We start from the raw sequence: 16,922 nt of genomic DNA on the forward strand, positions 1-16,922 counted from the left end.
ACATGGCAATATCTTTGCCAACAGTTGAGTACTTACATGTCTTACTGTCTTATGCGTCTTTGCATTTCTAGGCCTCCAGCATGGGCCTACCAAATGTTTCTTAAGAAAATGGATGCTCATATTCTTTAACACAGTCGTTTTAGAGAGAATAGGAAGCCTAGTTGAGCAGGTTCACTAAATTTTACAAAAGCAAAGCAAAATCCAATTTTGCAAAGAGTGTTTGAAACAATACCGTATTTCAGAATATTAACACATCAATTTTGTGATCTCTATTCCTACAGAAAAGCTCAATCTTCAGTCTCATTGAGGCTATGGTGTGACTGCCTATCATCTACAGACCATGGGACTCAATGAGGAACTACTTACCTGCAGGCTTTACTTCAGAAAAGAAGGTGCCAACTTTCTTTCCCTCCACAATGTCTGTGATGACATGTCCAGACACCTTTGGGTGGGTTCCATTGGCAATAACAACAGAAGTGCCACCTTGCAAAGCCCACAGGGCTGCTTTCACCTAATATTAGAGGTTAGAGCCCAACGTAAGATTCAGACTTTTTGCAGGGTCTAGTCATCCATACTTTCAACTTGCAAAAAGAATACAATGTGATATGGGGCGCCTGGGTGGCTTAGTCGGTTAAGCGTCCGACTTTCGCTTAGGTCATGATCTCGCGGTTTGTGGGTTCAAGCCCCGCATCGGGCTCAGTGCTGACTGCCAGCTCAGAGCCTGGAGCCTGTTTCAGAGTCTGTGACTCCCTCTCTCTCTGACCCTCCCCTGCTCACGCTGTCTCTCTCTCTCTCTCCTAGACATAAATAAAAAAAAATAAAAAATAAAAAAAAAGAATACAATGTGATAGTGAGCAATGGAAGTAGATGCAGGAATGTTTTGAACAACTACAAAGCTCTGAAAACATGCTCAGCCCATGCTCTTTCCAGTCCAACTCCGGTATTACCTAAAGATGAGCCAGTCTGCCCTTTGTGCTCAGTGTTCGAAGACTCTCTAGTACTGGGACTCATAACTTGTACATTTGACCTACTACGCCTCAATGTAGTGTCCAGCCTGGTGTTTGACCAGAATCTGATCCAGAGTTCTTATAGCTTTTGTAGATCTCTTTTGCATGTCTCTGCCATTCCTACCAATTGATGCTGTATCTTAAGAGTATTATTACTATTTCTGAAAGATCTCATAAGAAATATTTGAGCTGGGGCACCTGGCTGGCTTACTCAGTAGACCATGTGACTCTTGATCTCAGGGTTGTGAGTTCGAGCCCCATGTTGGGTACAGAGATTACTTAAAAAAATAAAAAATCTTGGGGTACCTGGGTGGCTCAGTCCATTAAACATATGACTTTCGATTTCAGCACAGGTCATGATCTCACAGTTTGGGAGTTCGAGCCTTGCATCAGGCATTCTGTACTAACAGTGTGGAGCCTGCTTGGGGTGCTCTCTCTTCCCTCTCTGCCACTACCCCACTCACACTCTGAGTCTCAAAATAAATAAATAAACTTAAAAAAGTTTTTTTTTTTTAAATCTTTAAAGTATGGGGCACCTGGGTGGCTCAGTCAGCTAAGCATCCAACTTTGGCTCGGGTCATGATCCCACAGTTTGTGGATTCAAGCCTCACCTTGGGCTCTGTGCTGACATCTCAGAGCCTGGAGCCTGCTTTGGATTCTGTGTCTCCTTCTCTCTCTGCCCCTCTCCCATTCACGCTGTCACTCTCTCAAAATAAATACACTTAAAAAATTATATATATATATACACCCTGCCCTTGAGGAGTTTATAACATGAACACACTATATATATAATATTAATGAAAAGAATACGTATACAGACATGACTAAATATAAGCACATGATATACACTGTACCTGTATTTAGACATGTGCACATTTAAGTGTGTATGTGCCCAGTATTTTAGCCATTAGTCCCCAAATAATCACAAAAGTCAAAAGGGTAGGGGCACCTGGCTGGCTCAGTTGGAAAAGTGTGCAGCATTTGATCTTGGGGTCATGGGTTAGAGCCCCATGTTTGGTGTAGAGATTACTTAAATAAATAAACTTTAAAAAAAAGTAAAAAGAATAAAATATTGTTTGATTTTATATGTTACAGGCAGTAAGAGCATCAGACCCTTACCTTGGCTTCCATGCCACCCATTCCTACTCTTGACTTGGTTCCAAAGGTCACAGACTGCTGATCTCCAGGATAAAATATATCAATGAGCTTTGCATCATCTGACCCTGGAGGACTGTCAAAGAGACCTAAAAAGTAAACAAGAGTCGGTAGTATTGCTTTAATGGAAGGGATGTCCCCCAAGACAGACACCCCCCTGGGCACTTGCCAACCACTCTGTACATGACTGATGAAGTCTTTGTTCTACCAGCTCTAACCAGAAAAGAGAATAAGTAACCTATATGGTCTACCCATGGTGAAAAGCAGCAACAGGAGGACTTTCCATACATACTTTTATAACCTGGCTTAATGACTGAATGTTTGCCTGCATCACAGCATGACCATATCCTTGGCACAACACTTATCAGCCCTGCCCACTGTCTACTGGGAAGCCATCCTCACTTCTGCCACTGCTACTTAAGATGCTGAATTAAGAAAGTAACTGAAAAAGATAAGTGGCTACTAGAAACAGTGCAGCAGCCATATACTATAAAGTGACTATTTCCAAGTGGGATGAAATGGGAGATAGGTTTTCATGAACTCTCACAGCATCCTTCAAAACAGTCACTAATTATACTCCCCATGTTATGGGTAAGGCATTGTGAAGGTTAGGCTGAGTCAGCAGAAGAGAATACAACTCTTGGCCTTTAGTCTGGATTTATCACCACAAAGTCTATGTCCCTTTAATAGCTGAATAGCATAACATAAAATATAGTTACATGAAATGTTATATGCACACAATCCAAGATTAAAGATCTTCACTATTTCAGTTATAAAAATAGCCAGTTGGAGCCTTGTAAAGAAAAATGAAGTGAAAATGTGAAAATGGAGTCACATCAAGACCTAAGTACAGGGAGGAACTGCCCAGGGCTGGGGACTGGCTCAAGGACATGTGGGCAGTGATGTTTTTGGTTTAAGTTACTGTTTTTCCCATTTAAAAATACAGCCCTCTCTGCTCCATTATTCCAAATCTCTGCTATACACATCCCCTCCAGGAGCAAGAGAGTCAGAGGAGTGAAGGAATCAGCGTCTGGGATAGAATGCAGCAGTGCTAACCATGGGCAGCAAATACAGGGAGAGAAAAACCACCTCCCCAACCTCTGTCCACCACGACCCAGCACTCCACGCTCCTGGACTCCGGGATGGAGTTTTCTCAGAAGGTATCATGCTATGAGATCACACAGGCTTGGATTCTGACGCTGTTTTGGTTTCATACAAAAGTAACATGGGCAAGGTTATACAATTCTAAGCCAAACTTTCCCCAGAGATGCTGAGGAGTGCCTAGCGTTCTAATACTCTGCCTACTCCTCTTTTTCCCCTATAGAGCTTCTCAAAGCCACCAAGAGCATATTCAAAATTCTAATACTGTTCTAAAAATCAACATTCAATGGATAACTAATTAAAAGTTAATAACACAAGCCTGTTTTTTGTACATTCATGTATATCTGTACACAAATGTTGACAGCAGCATTAGTTATAAATGCTCAAATGTCTATCAACTGATGAATGGGTAAATAAAATATAGTGTAGCTACAAAGTAGAATATTATTTGGCAGTAACAAGAAAAGTACTGATATATGCTATCATATTGATAACCCAATTCTGTTGTTCAAGGCTGCATTAAAAGTATTTAGTAGAGGGGCACCTGGCTGGCTCAGCTGGACAATCATGTGACTCTTTATCTCAGGGTCGTGAGTTCGAGCCCCATGTTGAGTGAAGAGATTACTTTAAAAAAAAAAAGTTTACTAGAGTTTAGTTGAGATTGGACTTTATATATTGATCTCTCAAACTCATGTCCTTTACCTTACAAGGAAGTATAGAAGAGAGAAAAGAGTGTAGATTTTTAAACAGAACAGATTTAGTTGTGAAACCAGCCTCTGCTAAGTACTATGTGAATCTGGATATACCACTTAACTGGTGTGAATATAATTTTTAATTTCTTCATCTGAATAACTGAGCTAACCTACCTGCTTTGCAGGACTGCTATAAGAATTCAATAAGTTGACATTTATAAAGCACCTAGCACAGTATTTGTGCATAGTAGAAATTCAATAAAAATTTGTTGATTAACCAAAAAGCCTTCATCTGCAGAGTGGCTCACTCTTACCCCAACCTAGCTGTTCCTGTCCTGAGATTTCACATTTACAGTGGACAAACATGGTACCAAGATTTCTTACAGGTAAAAATACTGACATGTAAGTATATATCGAACTTCCCACATGGGTGGAAGACAGATCAACCCATCTATATCTGCCTCTGCTTCCACCAGGCAGCCCCCTGCCCTTAACTCTTGTACCACTTTATAGAGTGTAAACTGGAAAACAAGTCCTGCCAAAGAAACCTGCCTTGGGTATGGGATGGGAATTAAATAGGTTTTCCTGATCTCCTGGGAATATATAATGGGGAACTTTTGGGATCCTGTAGGTGTGGCCTATTTTTGACACAGCTGCCATATTCAAAATATAAAATGGACACAGCTTAAGAAAGTGAGAACAGCGAATGAAGAGTCAAATTGGAGCCAAGAGGGACCCTCCTATAAGGAAGGGGAAAGCAGAGAAAAATAGATTAACATATGACACCATGGTGGCCATATAGCCTGGATTTCTGCAGGGGCTCCCATTTAATATAATGTGTCTTGTGATTTATGTTAAAAACTGAAAGTGATTAAAACCACAATGAAAAAGCTTTTCACATCCACTAGGATGGCTAAAGTCAAAAAGCAGATTACAAGAGGTAAGTGTTGGCAAAGATGTGGAGAAACTAGAACCCTCATACAGAGCTGGCAGGAATGTAAAATGATGCAGCTGCTTTGGAAACCAGTGTGGCACTTCTTCAAAAGGCTAAACACATAGAGAATTACCACATGACCAATTCTGCTCCTAGGTAAAACAAAAAACATGTTCACACAAAAACTTGTAGATGAATGTTCACAGCAGCATGTCTATCAACTGATGAATGGGTAAATACCATGTGATGCATATACACAATGGAGTATTCTTTGGCAATAAAAAAAGAATACTGATAGATGCTGTAACATCGATGAACCTCCAAAACATGGTAAATAAAGGAAACCAGTCACAAAGGATCACATACTGTATGATTCCACTTATGAAAAATGTCCAGAATAGGCAAATCCATAGAGAGAGCAAGTAGAGGAGAAGCTGCATATGGCTGGAGAATCTGGGGAGGGAAGTGAGGAGTGATCACTAATGGGTATAGGGTGATAAAATGTGATGATAAAAATGTTCTAAAACTATTGTCAGAGTTGAGCAACTGTATGAATATACTAAAAATCAGTGAATGGAGTAAGTCTTAAACAGGTGAACTGTATGGTATGTGAATTACACCTGTAAAGCTGTTCTAAGAAAACATAAGTGCCTGGAAATGACCACATTTCAGCAAACTGCATCTCCCAGACTCTTCCACCTTCTTTTGAGCCATAAAAACTGTCTATCAGACCATATGGCTCAGAAAATAATGGTCTATATTAAAAAAAAAATCAGAAGGACTCACACAAAGATGGAAATTCATGTGCTCACGCATTTAGTATTTAAAACAAAGGCTGGATAAAAGGAAAAGGCATTATTTTGTACCTTCTACATCTGAAAGAACAATCAAGAGGTCAGTTTTCATTTCCACAGCCAGACGGGCAGCCAGGCTATCATTATCTTTAACGCTAATAACCTGGAATGCAGGCAAAAAGTCATTAATGATGTGAGTGAACTATGCAGTTCAAAAAGACATTCACAGAAGCACTCTGCTAGGTTCTGGCAGGCAAAGTTAATGATGGAGTACATAGATGACAGCTCTCGTAGGCCCCTTCTGTCTGCAAAACACCATGCCTCCTGGACACCCCATTTCCAAACATGCACCCTTCTCTCTACTGACACACACAAGCCATGCGCATAGCACCATCAGAAATCAGTACTGTGCCTCACCCTGTTGAATGAGACTGTCTGACTTCAGAAGAGCTTATGCAGCCCCTGCTCCATGAGGCCAGTTTCTCAATCTCTCCCTCTTGTTTATGCCAAACTTCCAGTGTTAGTACATGCAGCATAGCGTGGCATTAGTCTCCAGCATGCTCAACCCTTAGGAATACTTTACCCACATTTACCCCCTGGAGATCACTATTGGGCTCAGCTGGGGGCACGACAGCATCATTTGTGTTGACAATGGGAACGATGTTCATTCGGAGGAGTTCATGAAGTGTCCCATTAAGGTTCCGGCGCTTCTGTTCATCGTGGAAATCCAAGTTGGTCACCAAAATCTGAAAGTAATTAAATGGATCAAAAATGCAGGAAGGAGGAAAATGACGAACTTCCCAGCAATAACATTCAAAAGATGCTAAGGGGAGAGGAGTTAAACTCTAGATTTCTGGATCCCATACATATCGGAATGGAACACATTATCTTTGGATGCTCATCCAATTCTTTTAGAGATGGGAAAAATTAATCACTTGGAATACTTATTTAAGGATGCTTAAGACTTCTTGTAAAAGTACTTCAATTTTCAGAGAGCTACTAAATCTCTTCCATTTACAGAATTGAGAAAATTAACCTATGAGGGGTGCCTGGCTCAGTCAGTTAAGTGTCTGACTTCAGCTCAGGGTTAGGATCTCATGGTCTGTGAGTTTGATCCCCACATGGGGCTCCGTGTGGACAGCTCACACCCTGGAGCCTGCTTTGGATTCTATGTCTCCCCACCTCTCTCTGTCCCACCTCCACCTTGCGCTGTCTCTGTCTCTCAAAAATGAATAAATATTAAAAAAATTAAACTATGAACTTTATGGGGCACCTGGGAGGGCTCAGTCTGACTCTTGATTTCACTCAGGTCACAATTTCATGGTCTGTGAGTTAGAGCCCCACATCGGGCTTCGTGCTGACAGTGCAAGCCTGCCTGGGGTTCTCTTGCTATCCCTCTCTCTCTGCCTCTCCCCCACCTGCGCACATACATGGGCACACTCTCTCAAAATAAAGAAACAAACATTAGAACTAATGTTTGAATTCTAGAGAGGTACACTTTGGGGGAAGTAATGGCCATGCATTAATTTCTAAAATATCTCTGTATCCTAGCATCTGATTCAGGGGCTGGCCATAGAAGGCACTAAAACATTTGGTGAGTGAGTGAAAGAATGTGTATGGAATAAAATGCAATAGGGCTGTGTTGCCACTGTTGCTCTGCAGCTGACCACTGCAGTTAACACAGTGTGTCTGAGCATGTGGGACTGGTCAGAGAGGTTTATAGAGGTGAGTCTTTAGTCACAAACTGAAAGAAGGGCTGGACGTAACTTAGTTCAGGGGAGGGAATGAGCATAAGTGCTCAAAGGTACAGAGCTGGATGTGGGGGAGGGCAGACAGCTCTGCTTTCTTGCTTAGCTCAGGGTATTAGACAATAGTTAGCAGGAGAGTAGGTAATTGAGAACAGCAAGAAACTAATGGAAATAAGCCCTGAAACTCATAAATAAATGTTTCAATGAAATCCCCCAAATGTTTAAGGAAGAAGGGTTCTTGCAGTGTAGGGCAGGTTGAAGTAGAAAAGGCTGCAGGCAGACTGTCAAGAAGGAAGGTACCCAAACATTAACACTGGGAATGGTTAAGCTCTAAGCTAGGGTCTGGCTGTGGTAACTGAGAAGGTAACGGCAGCCTTAACAATATATAAAATGTAAGTGAGGAAGAAAAATGGTAACATGACTAAAGGAAATAATTCACTCACTCAAAATTTGTTCAGTACTTTGGAAATGTCAGGCCCTTAGTGAGCTCCTGAGAGAGAGAATAAAACTGTTGATGGTTTGGGGAAAGTGGAATGGGGCACATCTTTTGTAAGGATAGATCACAAACTCTTTTTCAGGAAAGTTGAGTCCTATAGGAAAAACAGGACCAGGTCAAATAGTACATGTAGACACTAGCCATGCAGGTGAAAGGTCAAATGATAAAGTAAATGTGTGTAGGAGAAGCAAACAGGAGGTATAAAAGTCCAGTGAAAATACCTGTTGCTCAAACAGTTTAACAAAGAAGGAATAGAAGACAAGAGCCCTAAAGAGAGAAAAATATGTGTGTGGAGAAGGGTAGTCTGTTAAGATGCACATTCATTTCATTTCTATGAAAAAAAAAAAAGCTGCTGTATTTGTTTAAGTCTTTAACCTGACAAACAATTTCCAAAACCCACTGATAATGGTCTTCACAACAGGATTACTAAAGACAACAAGAAACCAAAGGGGAAGGTACAAAGGACAAAGATTTATTGCTGTAAGGTCCCCAAGGAAGGCAAACATATAAGAGAGGGAAAGACCCACAGGTGGATGTCTGCTGGAAACTGGAGGGGACAGAACTTTTTCACATCAATATTAATGTAAGTCATGGCTGATGTGCAGTGACTTTTAAAGCTACTTTCATTAAAACATACCTAAAAACCCTCAAAACCATCATACATGGGAAAACAAAACAAAACAAAAGCAAAGATCCTGGATATAAGTTTCCTCACCTGGCTCCAGGCACTTATAAAAAACATTAAAGACTGAAACTGTCTTTAGATTGAGGAGGAGAAGAGAGCTGATAATAATGGGTGACAGAAATTAAGATTTCTATTGTATTCATACTAACAGGAAAAAAAAAATCTAAGACAGTGGGGTCGCTCCCTATAGGCAATAGGTGGACAAACCCGTGACTTTCTGTTTCAGCTCACTTACTCAAGCACGTTCTGGCACAATACCACACCACCACTGTGGATAACATTGTGAGGATCATGGAAAACAAAAAGCAGTAGGAAATGAAAGAAGAAAACCTGAAAGGATGTATAAATAACAACATCATCTATGTAAAATAACATCTGTGTAAATGGTAGGATCAGAGGCAACAAAGGAGTCTAAAGATAATAACTTGGGGAGTTCAATTTTTTCTTTTTTTTTAAATTTTTTTCTAGGAGAGAGAGAGAGAGAGACAGTGTGAGCAGGGGAGGGTCAGAGAGAGAGGGAGTCACAGACTGAAACAGGCTCCAGGCTCTGAGCTGGCAGTCAGCACAGAGCCCGACGCCCGACGCGGGGCTCGAACCCACGAACCGCGAGATCATGACCTAAGCGAAAGTCGGACGCTTAACCAACTAAGCCACCCAGGCACCCGGGGGAGTTCAATTGTTTCAATTGCTTTGTGAAGTGACTATTACTTGCTCTGTGACATTTACATGTTTCTAGGGTGTAGTTGTATCGATGATTAAAAATACAATTGAAAAAGTTCAATGTGGAAAGAAGGCTCTAGAACATTCACAGCAACCACTAAAAATGTTGAAGTTCCATAAGGACTAGAACCATGGTTGATTTGTTCACCACAGTATCCCCAGTGCCTAGCATACTTCTTGGTACACTGTAAGTGCTCAATAAATATTTGCTGAATGACTGAAAACCTACCACAAGCATCCTTCTTTCCTTCAGTGCTTAATAGAAATTTATTGTGTAAGTCAACCAGGTGCAAAGAGAAGCAAGCCACCTGAAGTCAAAAAAGCCAATGAAATAAAGACATCTAACTTTTCTGTCTTCAGGAAAAGTATAATCACTTATAGTAGTAGCCATAAGAATTATTAGTATAGGGGCACCTGGATAGCTCAGTCAATTAGGCATCCAACCGAAGTTCAGGTCATAATCTTGTGGTTAGTGAGTTTGAGCCCTGTGTTGGGGCTGGCACAGATGCTGACAGCTCGGAGCCTGGAGTCTACTTGAGATTGATTCTGTCTCCCTCTCTCTCTGCCCTTCTCCCGTTCACTCTCTCTCTCAAACATAAATAAAAAACATTAAAAAAAAGAATTATTAATACAATAATGATACTAATAATTACCGAGAATGACACTACATTAAATGCTTTTCGTATTATTTTCTCATAGACTTTTTCCAAAAATCGTCTCAAATAGACACTGATACTGTTTTCTTTTTTCATATGAGGAGACTGAAGCACAAAAAAGTCAAACCTAAAGACTTTCTCCAGATTTCCCAAATAACAAATGATGGCGTTAAGACTGTATCCTGGTGGTCTGGCTCTCGAGCTCTGCTCATCACCCCTTGGCTCCATGGGAATCACCCTCACAGGTCCCACACCTCTCTGCAAAGGCGAGTCTCTCACCTGGGCAGCACAGATGCTGTACTGGGTAAACATGGCCTCATACAAGGCCATCAGCCCACTCTGTCCAGCGGCTGCACAGGCTCGTGCTTCTAAGACTGGAATTGCCTACAACACACAAATAGATACGGTGTGATTGGGAGTGAGGGAAGAAGGCCTGTGGACCCCTGTTACAGGGGGTGGGGAAGCATCACTCACCATCTCTTTCAACTGGTTCTGCCCAGAGTGCAGGGCCTGCCGCACGCTCTGAGACAAAAGGATCTCATGGCGCAAGCGTTGCTTGCCAAAGGCTACGGCTCCACTGGTCACCAGCATCATCTCTCGGCCTTGATTCTGTAGCACTGAAACCTGACATTGATGAAGGAAAAGGCACCACAAGTCACTGTTATCATCTCTTTCCTCTCTTCAGAGAGGTAGAGTCTGCCTTACCTGCACAAGAGACTCAAGTAGGATAGTAGACAACTTAGTGGATCTCAAATGCAGGCTTATGAACCACCACTGGGCTGGCTCTGGAAGAATCACCCAGGTTGTTTGGTAAAAATACGGATTCCTACATGCTGCCTCAAATCTGGTAAGTACGTAGCAGACAGAGGTCAGAAATTTTTTTTTTGTAATTTTATTTTTTTTTTTAATAAATAGTTTATTGTCAAGTTGGTTTCCAACAACACCCAGTGCTCATCCCCACAAGTGCCCTCCTCCATGCCCATGAAATCAGAAATTTTTAATAAGGAGATTCTGGTGTGCAGGCAGGTTTGACATCCACAACACTGATGGTATCTGTTGGGAGTCTATAATGCAGAAGGCCTAGTTGTTCCAGAAAAGAAGTCTAAGAATTACAATGTAAACTGAGCAGATGGCTTCTTAGGTTCTAAGGCACGACCTGGGACATTGAGGCTCTTTCTGTGTTATGTGGATCCCTATGGGTCACCTTAGGCTAAAGCAGGGACAGATGCTAACCCCGTTCTGCTCTGTCTACCCATAATCAGCTCTGGTCAGTTTGTTCCCTACTTTGGATAGATCTACACTGAAAGAATCAAAGATTCAAGCTTCAATAGAGTCCATATTCCTAACATGTCCATTCCTCCTGAGGTTTGAGCCCTGCACGCTGGCTCAGGAACTCATAAACACCTGTGATAAATCATGATTTTGAAAAGTAACTTTTTATAATAGAAAATTTCATACTTAACCATAGTGGTAAGAATAGTTTTATAAATCCTCATGTACCCATCACCCAGCTTCAACAACTATCTCTCATGCCAATTTCCCACTCTCTAGCACTGCCTTTACAGCTAGCCCCATCATTGTTTTAATGCAAACAAATCCCAGGCCCCAGATATATTATTTCACCTATAAATATTTCAGCAGTACTATAACTGCTAAAAAAAAAAAACAAGGAATATATATGCGCACACCCAAAAAAACCCACTGTCACCTAAACCATTTTAATTAATTCTTTAATATAAAAGATCAAGGGGTGCCTGGGTGGCTTAGTTGGTTAAGTGTTTAACTCTTGGTTTTGGCACAGGTCACGATCTCAGTTTGTGAGTTCAAGCCCCGCATCAGGCTCTGTGCTGACAGCATGGAGCCTGCTTGGGATTCTGTCTCCCTCTCTCTCTGCCCCTCCCTTGCTCCCTCTCTGTCTCTCAAAAATAAACAAACATTAAAATAAATAAATACATAAATACACATACATACATACATATATATATATATATATATAAAAGATCCGATCACTGTTCACATTGTCCCAATTTTTTTAGCTTGTCAAATGATAGTGATTGAGGGGTCCAGAAATGGGAAGGTCAAATGAGAGTGTATTCTTGAGGCCTCCTAGGAGAACTGGTACTTAAGCCTGAGCTTTTATGACTGGTAGGATTTGCACCACCAGAGGGGAAATATTCCCTGCTGCTAAGTGCACAGTGTGAATGGTGCCCATGGAGTCGTGTGATTCTGAGGAAGGGGAGGCTCTACAAGTAGATTCCAGGTGGGGGACAAGGACAGGAATGAGTATGTCATGTTGGTGGGCCAGGGAGGAAGTAAGCCTGAAAGCAGTGGTAGTGGTCTCACAAGGGGGAATGGGAAATAAAGTGGATCATTCCATCAGGCAGGAGGCCATGTAGGGGAATTGTGGTCCCCAAAGCAGACTGAAGATGTTGCACAGAGGAGAAACTTGATGAAAACAGTGGGAAGACCCCAGTAATGGTTTGCTTAGGTTGCCAGATACCCACGGATCTCATAGAAGTGCTTTCTAGATCAGGGTACTACTAATATGTAGAGTCAACTGTCTTATCTAGGGCATCTGACCATGACAGATAGACTCAGGAGTCAACTTAAAGTGGCTTCCACTGGCCAAAGACTGCGAGCTCTGACCATGAGTACAGATTTGGACCCACTTGCTTGATTAGTTACTGCCTTGAACAATCACCTAAGTGCTTTGGGAGTCCTGATTCTGGGCTCCCCAAGGGCAGAGATAACACTTACACGTCTGTGAAGTCTCTCACAATGTAGCCTTTTTATACATATCTGTTAAACTGAATTGATCTGATGGACTCAGTCTGGGAGGGAGATTTGATAAAACTGCTTAATACAAAAAATATTAAAAAGAAAATTTCATCAAGTTTCAGTTAGCAGTTTCTTAACAACAACTCATCAGTACAGTTGTTTTTTAAAAACTAAAAATATGGTCATGGAGGACAGAGTTGAGTTACAGCTAGAATGAAAAAGTTCTAGTTTTATCTCCATTATGTCTGGATGTCTAGTTTTTTGATTCTTAGTCAGGAAATGGCAAACTATACGCAGCAGGTCAAATCTCACCTGTACCTGGTTTTGTAAGTAAACTTTTTACTAGATCACAGCTGTGTCCATTCATTTACATATGATTTATGGTTGCTTTTGTGCTTCAATAGTAGAGACAAGTATCTGAGACAGAGACCATTTGGCCTATAAAGCCTAAATATGTACTATCTGGCCTTCTGTAGCAAAACTTACTGATATCTGCTCTTGGCAAATAGAGGTAGTGGGATCTGTAATGTGATGTTTAAAGTCTAAAACTCCCATGTTGATCCCTAAAGTCAGTTTCTTTACAGACAGCCCACAGTCAGCCTGGCTTGTTTGCATAACCAGTGGGGCATAAAATCCCCAATGGAAACTTCTGCTTGGAGCCCTTCCAAAGGTTTAGTAAGATACCCTGCACAAAGATCTCTTTGTGGTTTGATCTGGAGACAGACTGTGGTCCCTGTGCAAATAAAGACCTTGGGGGCCTTGTGCACAGATGTCTCTCAGACACCCTGATGCCTGCTTCCACTCTGTCTCTTGCTACCTTGTATCTTTTGTCTTTAAATGAAAGTCTTACATGGGAATTCTCTTTCAAATATCTCCTTTCAAATATCTGAACTTGGAAAATCTTTGCAACGATAACTCATATTTATTTCAATATTATTGGCCTAATTAAAAAAGAAAATGCCTAGCAAAACAGGAACCAAAAAAAAGGCTCAATATTCACAGACATCAACCCTGACTACATGTTAGTCACCCAAGGAACTTTAAAAATCCAGGCGCTTGAGCCCCACCCCAGAGACTCAGTGTGAAGCCAGGCCTCTTAGACCATTTTAATGTGCAGGCAGGATTAAGAATTACTGACATATATGGCTCCTTATCACTAAGAAGCCCAAAGGATGAACTGCATGAAATCAACTTTACTCCTTGACATCCCCTTTGCTTGCCCTGGGATGTGGAGACTGCTGGTACTTTCACTGGCAAAGGGAGTTGACAGATCGGGTTAAATCTATTGCACTCAAATTACTTTTATAAGCTGATAAACCTGAACTGATGGTTATGGTGGGTTAGGGATAAAGTCAGGGTTGAAAAAGATAAACAAACAAACCTGAACTGACAGCTTTAGAATTCCGTATTATTTCTGTTTACCAGAATTTTCCATCTTGACAATTACCTGCTCAACAATAGATGCCAGGCGCCCCAGTGCAAGACCACACTCATCCCCCCGGGTTACTACAGCACTTCCGAGTTTCACCACGATTCTCTTGGCATGCTTCAGCTCACTGCGGTGGGCAAAAGACTTGCCATGTGTACGACTGAGGGGCACAGTGATAAAGGGGATGTTGCTCCAAGAACGAACATGTCTGATGGCTGAAGGCTGGACACGATCTGTAGCTCCCAAAGTCAAATGCAAGAAAAAAGAGAAATATATAATTTCTCATTAAAAAGATAAATACACAACATTAATCAGTTTAGCCAAAAAATAGCTTTGTCATTCTTGACGGAGTAAAATCAGTACATCAAAAAGCAGTATATCCAGCATGTTCTTATTCCAGTATTGTGTGGAGTTCACATCCAGTACACAGGTCCCAGATACACTCAAACACCGTGAAGAGTTTAAACAAAACAATCTTTCCTGAAGACATGCTGGCAAAATATATCAAAAGTCTTAAAAATGTTCACATCTCGTGACGCAGTAATTCTATGTTCAAAAATTTATTCTAAGAGACCAATTGAAGATGGAAACAAAGATTTATCACAAGGCTGTTCATCAGTGTTATAGATAATAGAAAAAAATCACAAGTAGAGTAAACATCAAAAAAAGGCAGAAGGATTAATGAACTTTTTAAAGAATTTTTAATAACATAAGAAAATGCTCATGATATTTTAGTTTCCCCTATGTGTCTAAATGCATGGAAAAAAGATGAAAATAAATCAAAATGTTAATGTCTTTATTTTTGATTGAATTACAGATTATTTAAATTTTCTAATTCTTGTCTGTCTTCCAAATTTAAGCAACAAAAACACAGTGCTTTCACCATAAAAGAAAAAAAAGTGTGCTTTTAAAGAAATCATATCATTATGAAAAAAAGAGAGTGAGCCTGACTAGCAAAGACATTAAAGAACAAGGTAATTGGTGTGAGTGGTAAAAAAATCATAACCAATCCACCTACAAATTTTCTCTCTGACATGGTAGCCTGATTCCAGATGTCTGTAACAATGACTAAAAACCTGACAGCTTTCTGAAGGACAAGGAATGCTGGAGTCAGATACTTTCAATTCCTTTGGGTATCTGCCTCTAAGCAATCCTTTCCATTTCTTTCTTCTTGCAAGGCTACAAAGGATTTCTAAGGAAGCAAATATTACACACACACATGCTCAAATATATCGCATAAAGCCAAAAGTAAAGCAGTATGGCAGGCACTGAATCCCTTCCCTAGTTCTCATAGGTGTAACTCCTCCTCCTGGCTGCTTAATAATTACCCATTAGCCCCTTCTCTCACAAATTAAGAGACTTCTCTATTTTGAGCAGGGCACACCACCACCAGTCAAGACTACATTTCCCAGACTTTCTTGTGCAGCTAGATATGGCCATGTGACTAAGTTCTGCTTAATGAAATACATGTGAAAATGTTATGGGGGACGTCTAGAAATTTCCTTCAAAAGAGAAGTGCTTCCTTCTTCCCTTCCTCCATCCAGCCACTTAGAACACGGGTATGAGGCTGGAGCTTCAACATAATTTTAGACTATAAGAAAAACATCAAGAACTCTGGAGTAACAAGAAAGGAGTGTGGATGCCTAATGTTTTCACAGAGCCATTCTGAAAGCCCTGGACTGTCTCCCTTCTTAGAGAACCTGAGGTTCTTTTCAAAAGAAAGAGAGAGAGAGGTGCCTGGCTGGTTCAGTTGGTAGAACATGTGACTCTTGACCTCGGGGTTCTAAGTTTGAGCCCCACGTTGGATTTAGAGATTACTTAAAAATAAAAATCTTTAGGGGCACCTGGGTGGGTCAGTTGGTTAAGAATCGAGCTCTTGACTTCAGCTTAGGTCATGATCTCACAGTACGTGAGTTTGCATCAGACTCCGTGCTGGCAGTGCAGAGCCTACTTGGGATTCTCTCTTTTCTGTTTCTGCACCCCTCCCCTCAAAATACATATACTTAAAAGATTTTTTTTTTAAAAAAGCAAGAAATAAACCCATATCCTGTTTCAACCATTATTATTTTGAATTTTCTATTACACACACCTGACCTAACTGTAACTGATACAGAAGAATGAGTGCACAGGCAGAGAGGGAAGGGAGGCCTTGCTGATGGATGGTCTCACAGCAAATGGATCTTCTTTTGGTGGGACTCCTTGATTACAAGACGCAAGTCAAGATGAGTTATATAGGTCCTCAGCAGGACTACACTTTAGGTATTTCCTCCTCAAAGAGTTCTCTATGTGTCATTACAGGCAATTCATAAAAGTTTGAACAAATTACTATAGTGATCATTACAAGCCACATTTTGGACCATTATTTTACAATGGTACTATTGTAGAGTAACTTCTTCCACTTTAATCAACCATTATCACCCCCCGTTTATATTTATACACAGACTTCCCAGATTCCTCTAGACCCACTACCTCTAACTCCTGACCACTAACTCTTCTAACTATAATGTAACTTGTATCATTTCTCTATGCTGTAACAATGGTGGGTAAATCAGACGGAATCTTATTCTCATGGACCAGAAGATAACATGTGTTCTCCTCCCTTCTGCCTCCTTCACACACAAATCTCAGAATGAACATTTATTTTTTATTTTATTTTTATTATTTTTTAAAATGTTTTTTATTCTTTTTTTTTTTTTTTTTTTTTTTTTTTTTTTTTAAGATTTTTTT

General features: G+C 40.7%; 1 protein-coding gene across 2 annotated transcripts in view; it reads right to left on the reverse strand.

Moving 5' to 3' along the window:
• Positions 1 to 16,922, reverse strand: part of ALDH18A1 (aldehyde dehydrogenase 18 family member A1) — a 43,171-nt gene that overhangs the window by 18,292 nt on the left and 7,957 nt on the right. The window contains exons 3-9 of one of the 2 annotated variants that reach the window (XM_039230249.1): positions 14,214 to 14,428; positions 10,463 to 10,612; positions 10,268 to 10,372; positions 6,277 to 6,429; positions 5,756 to 5,846; positions 2,127 to 2,251; positions 367 to 511 (exon numbers count right to left, since the gene is read on the reverse strand). In XM_039230249.1, the coding sequence (XP_039086180.1) occupies positions 367 to 511; positions 2,127 to 2,251; positions 5,756 to 5,846; positions 6,277 to 6,429; positions 10,268 to 10,372; positions 10,463 to 10,612; positions 14,214 to 14,428 (984 nt within the window). Of the gene's footprint in view, positions 1 to 366; positions 512 to 2,126; positions 2,252 to 5,755; positions 5,847 to 6,270; positions 6,430 to 10,267; positions 10,373 to 10,462; positions 10,613 to 14,213; positions 14,429 to 16,922 lie in introns of both variants that reach the window. The other variant, XM_039230248.1, reaches the window with a different exon arrangement.

This window comes from Hyaena hyaena, unplaced genomic scaffold (assembly GCF_003009895.1).
Source record: "Hyaena hyaena isolate Hyena2069 unplaced genomic scaffold, ASM300989v1 scaffold_44, whole genome shotgun sequence".
Taxonomy (NCBI): Eukaryota; Metazoa; Chordata; class Mammalia; order Carnivora; family Hyaenidae; genus Hyaena; species Hyaena hyaena.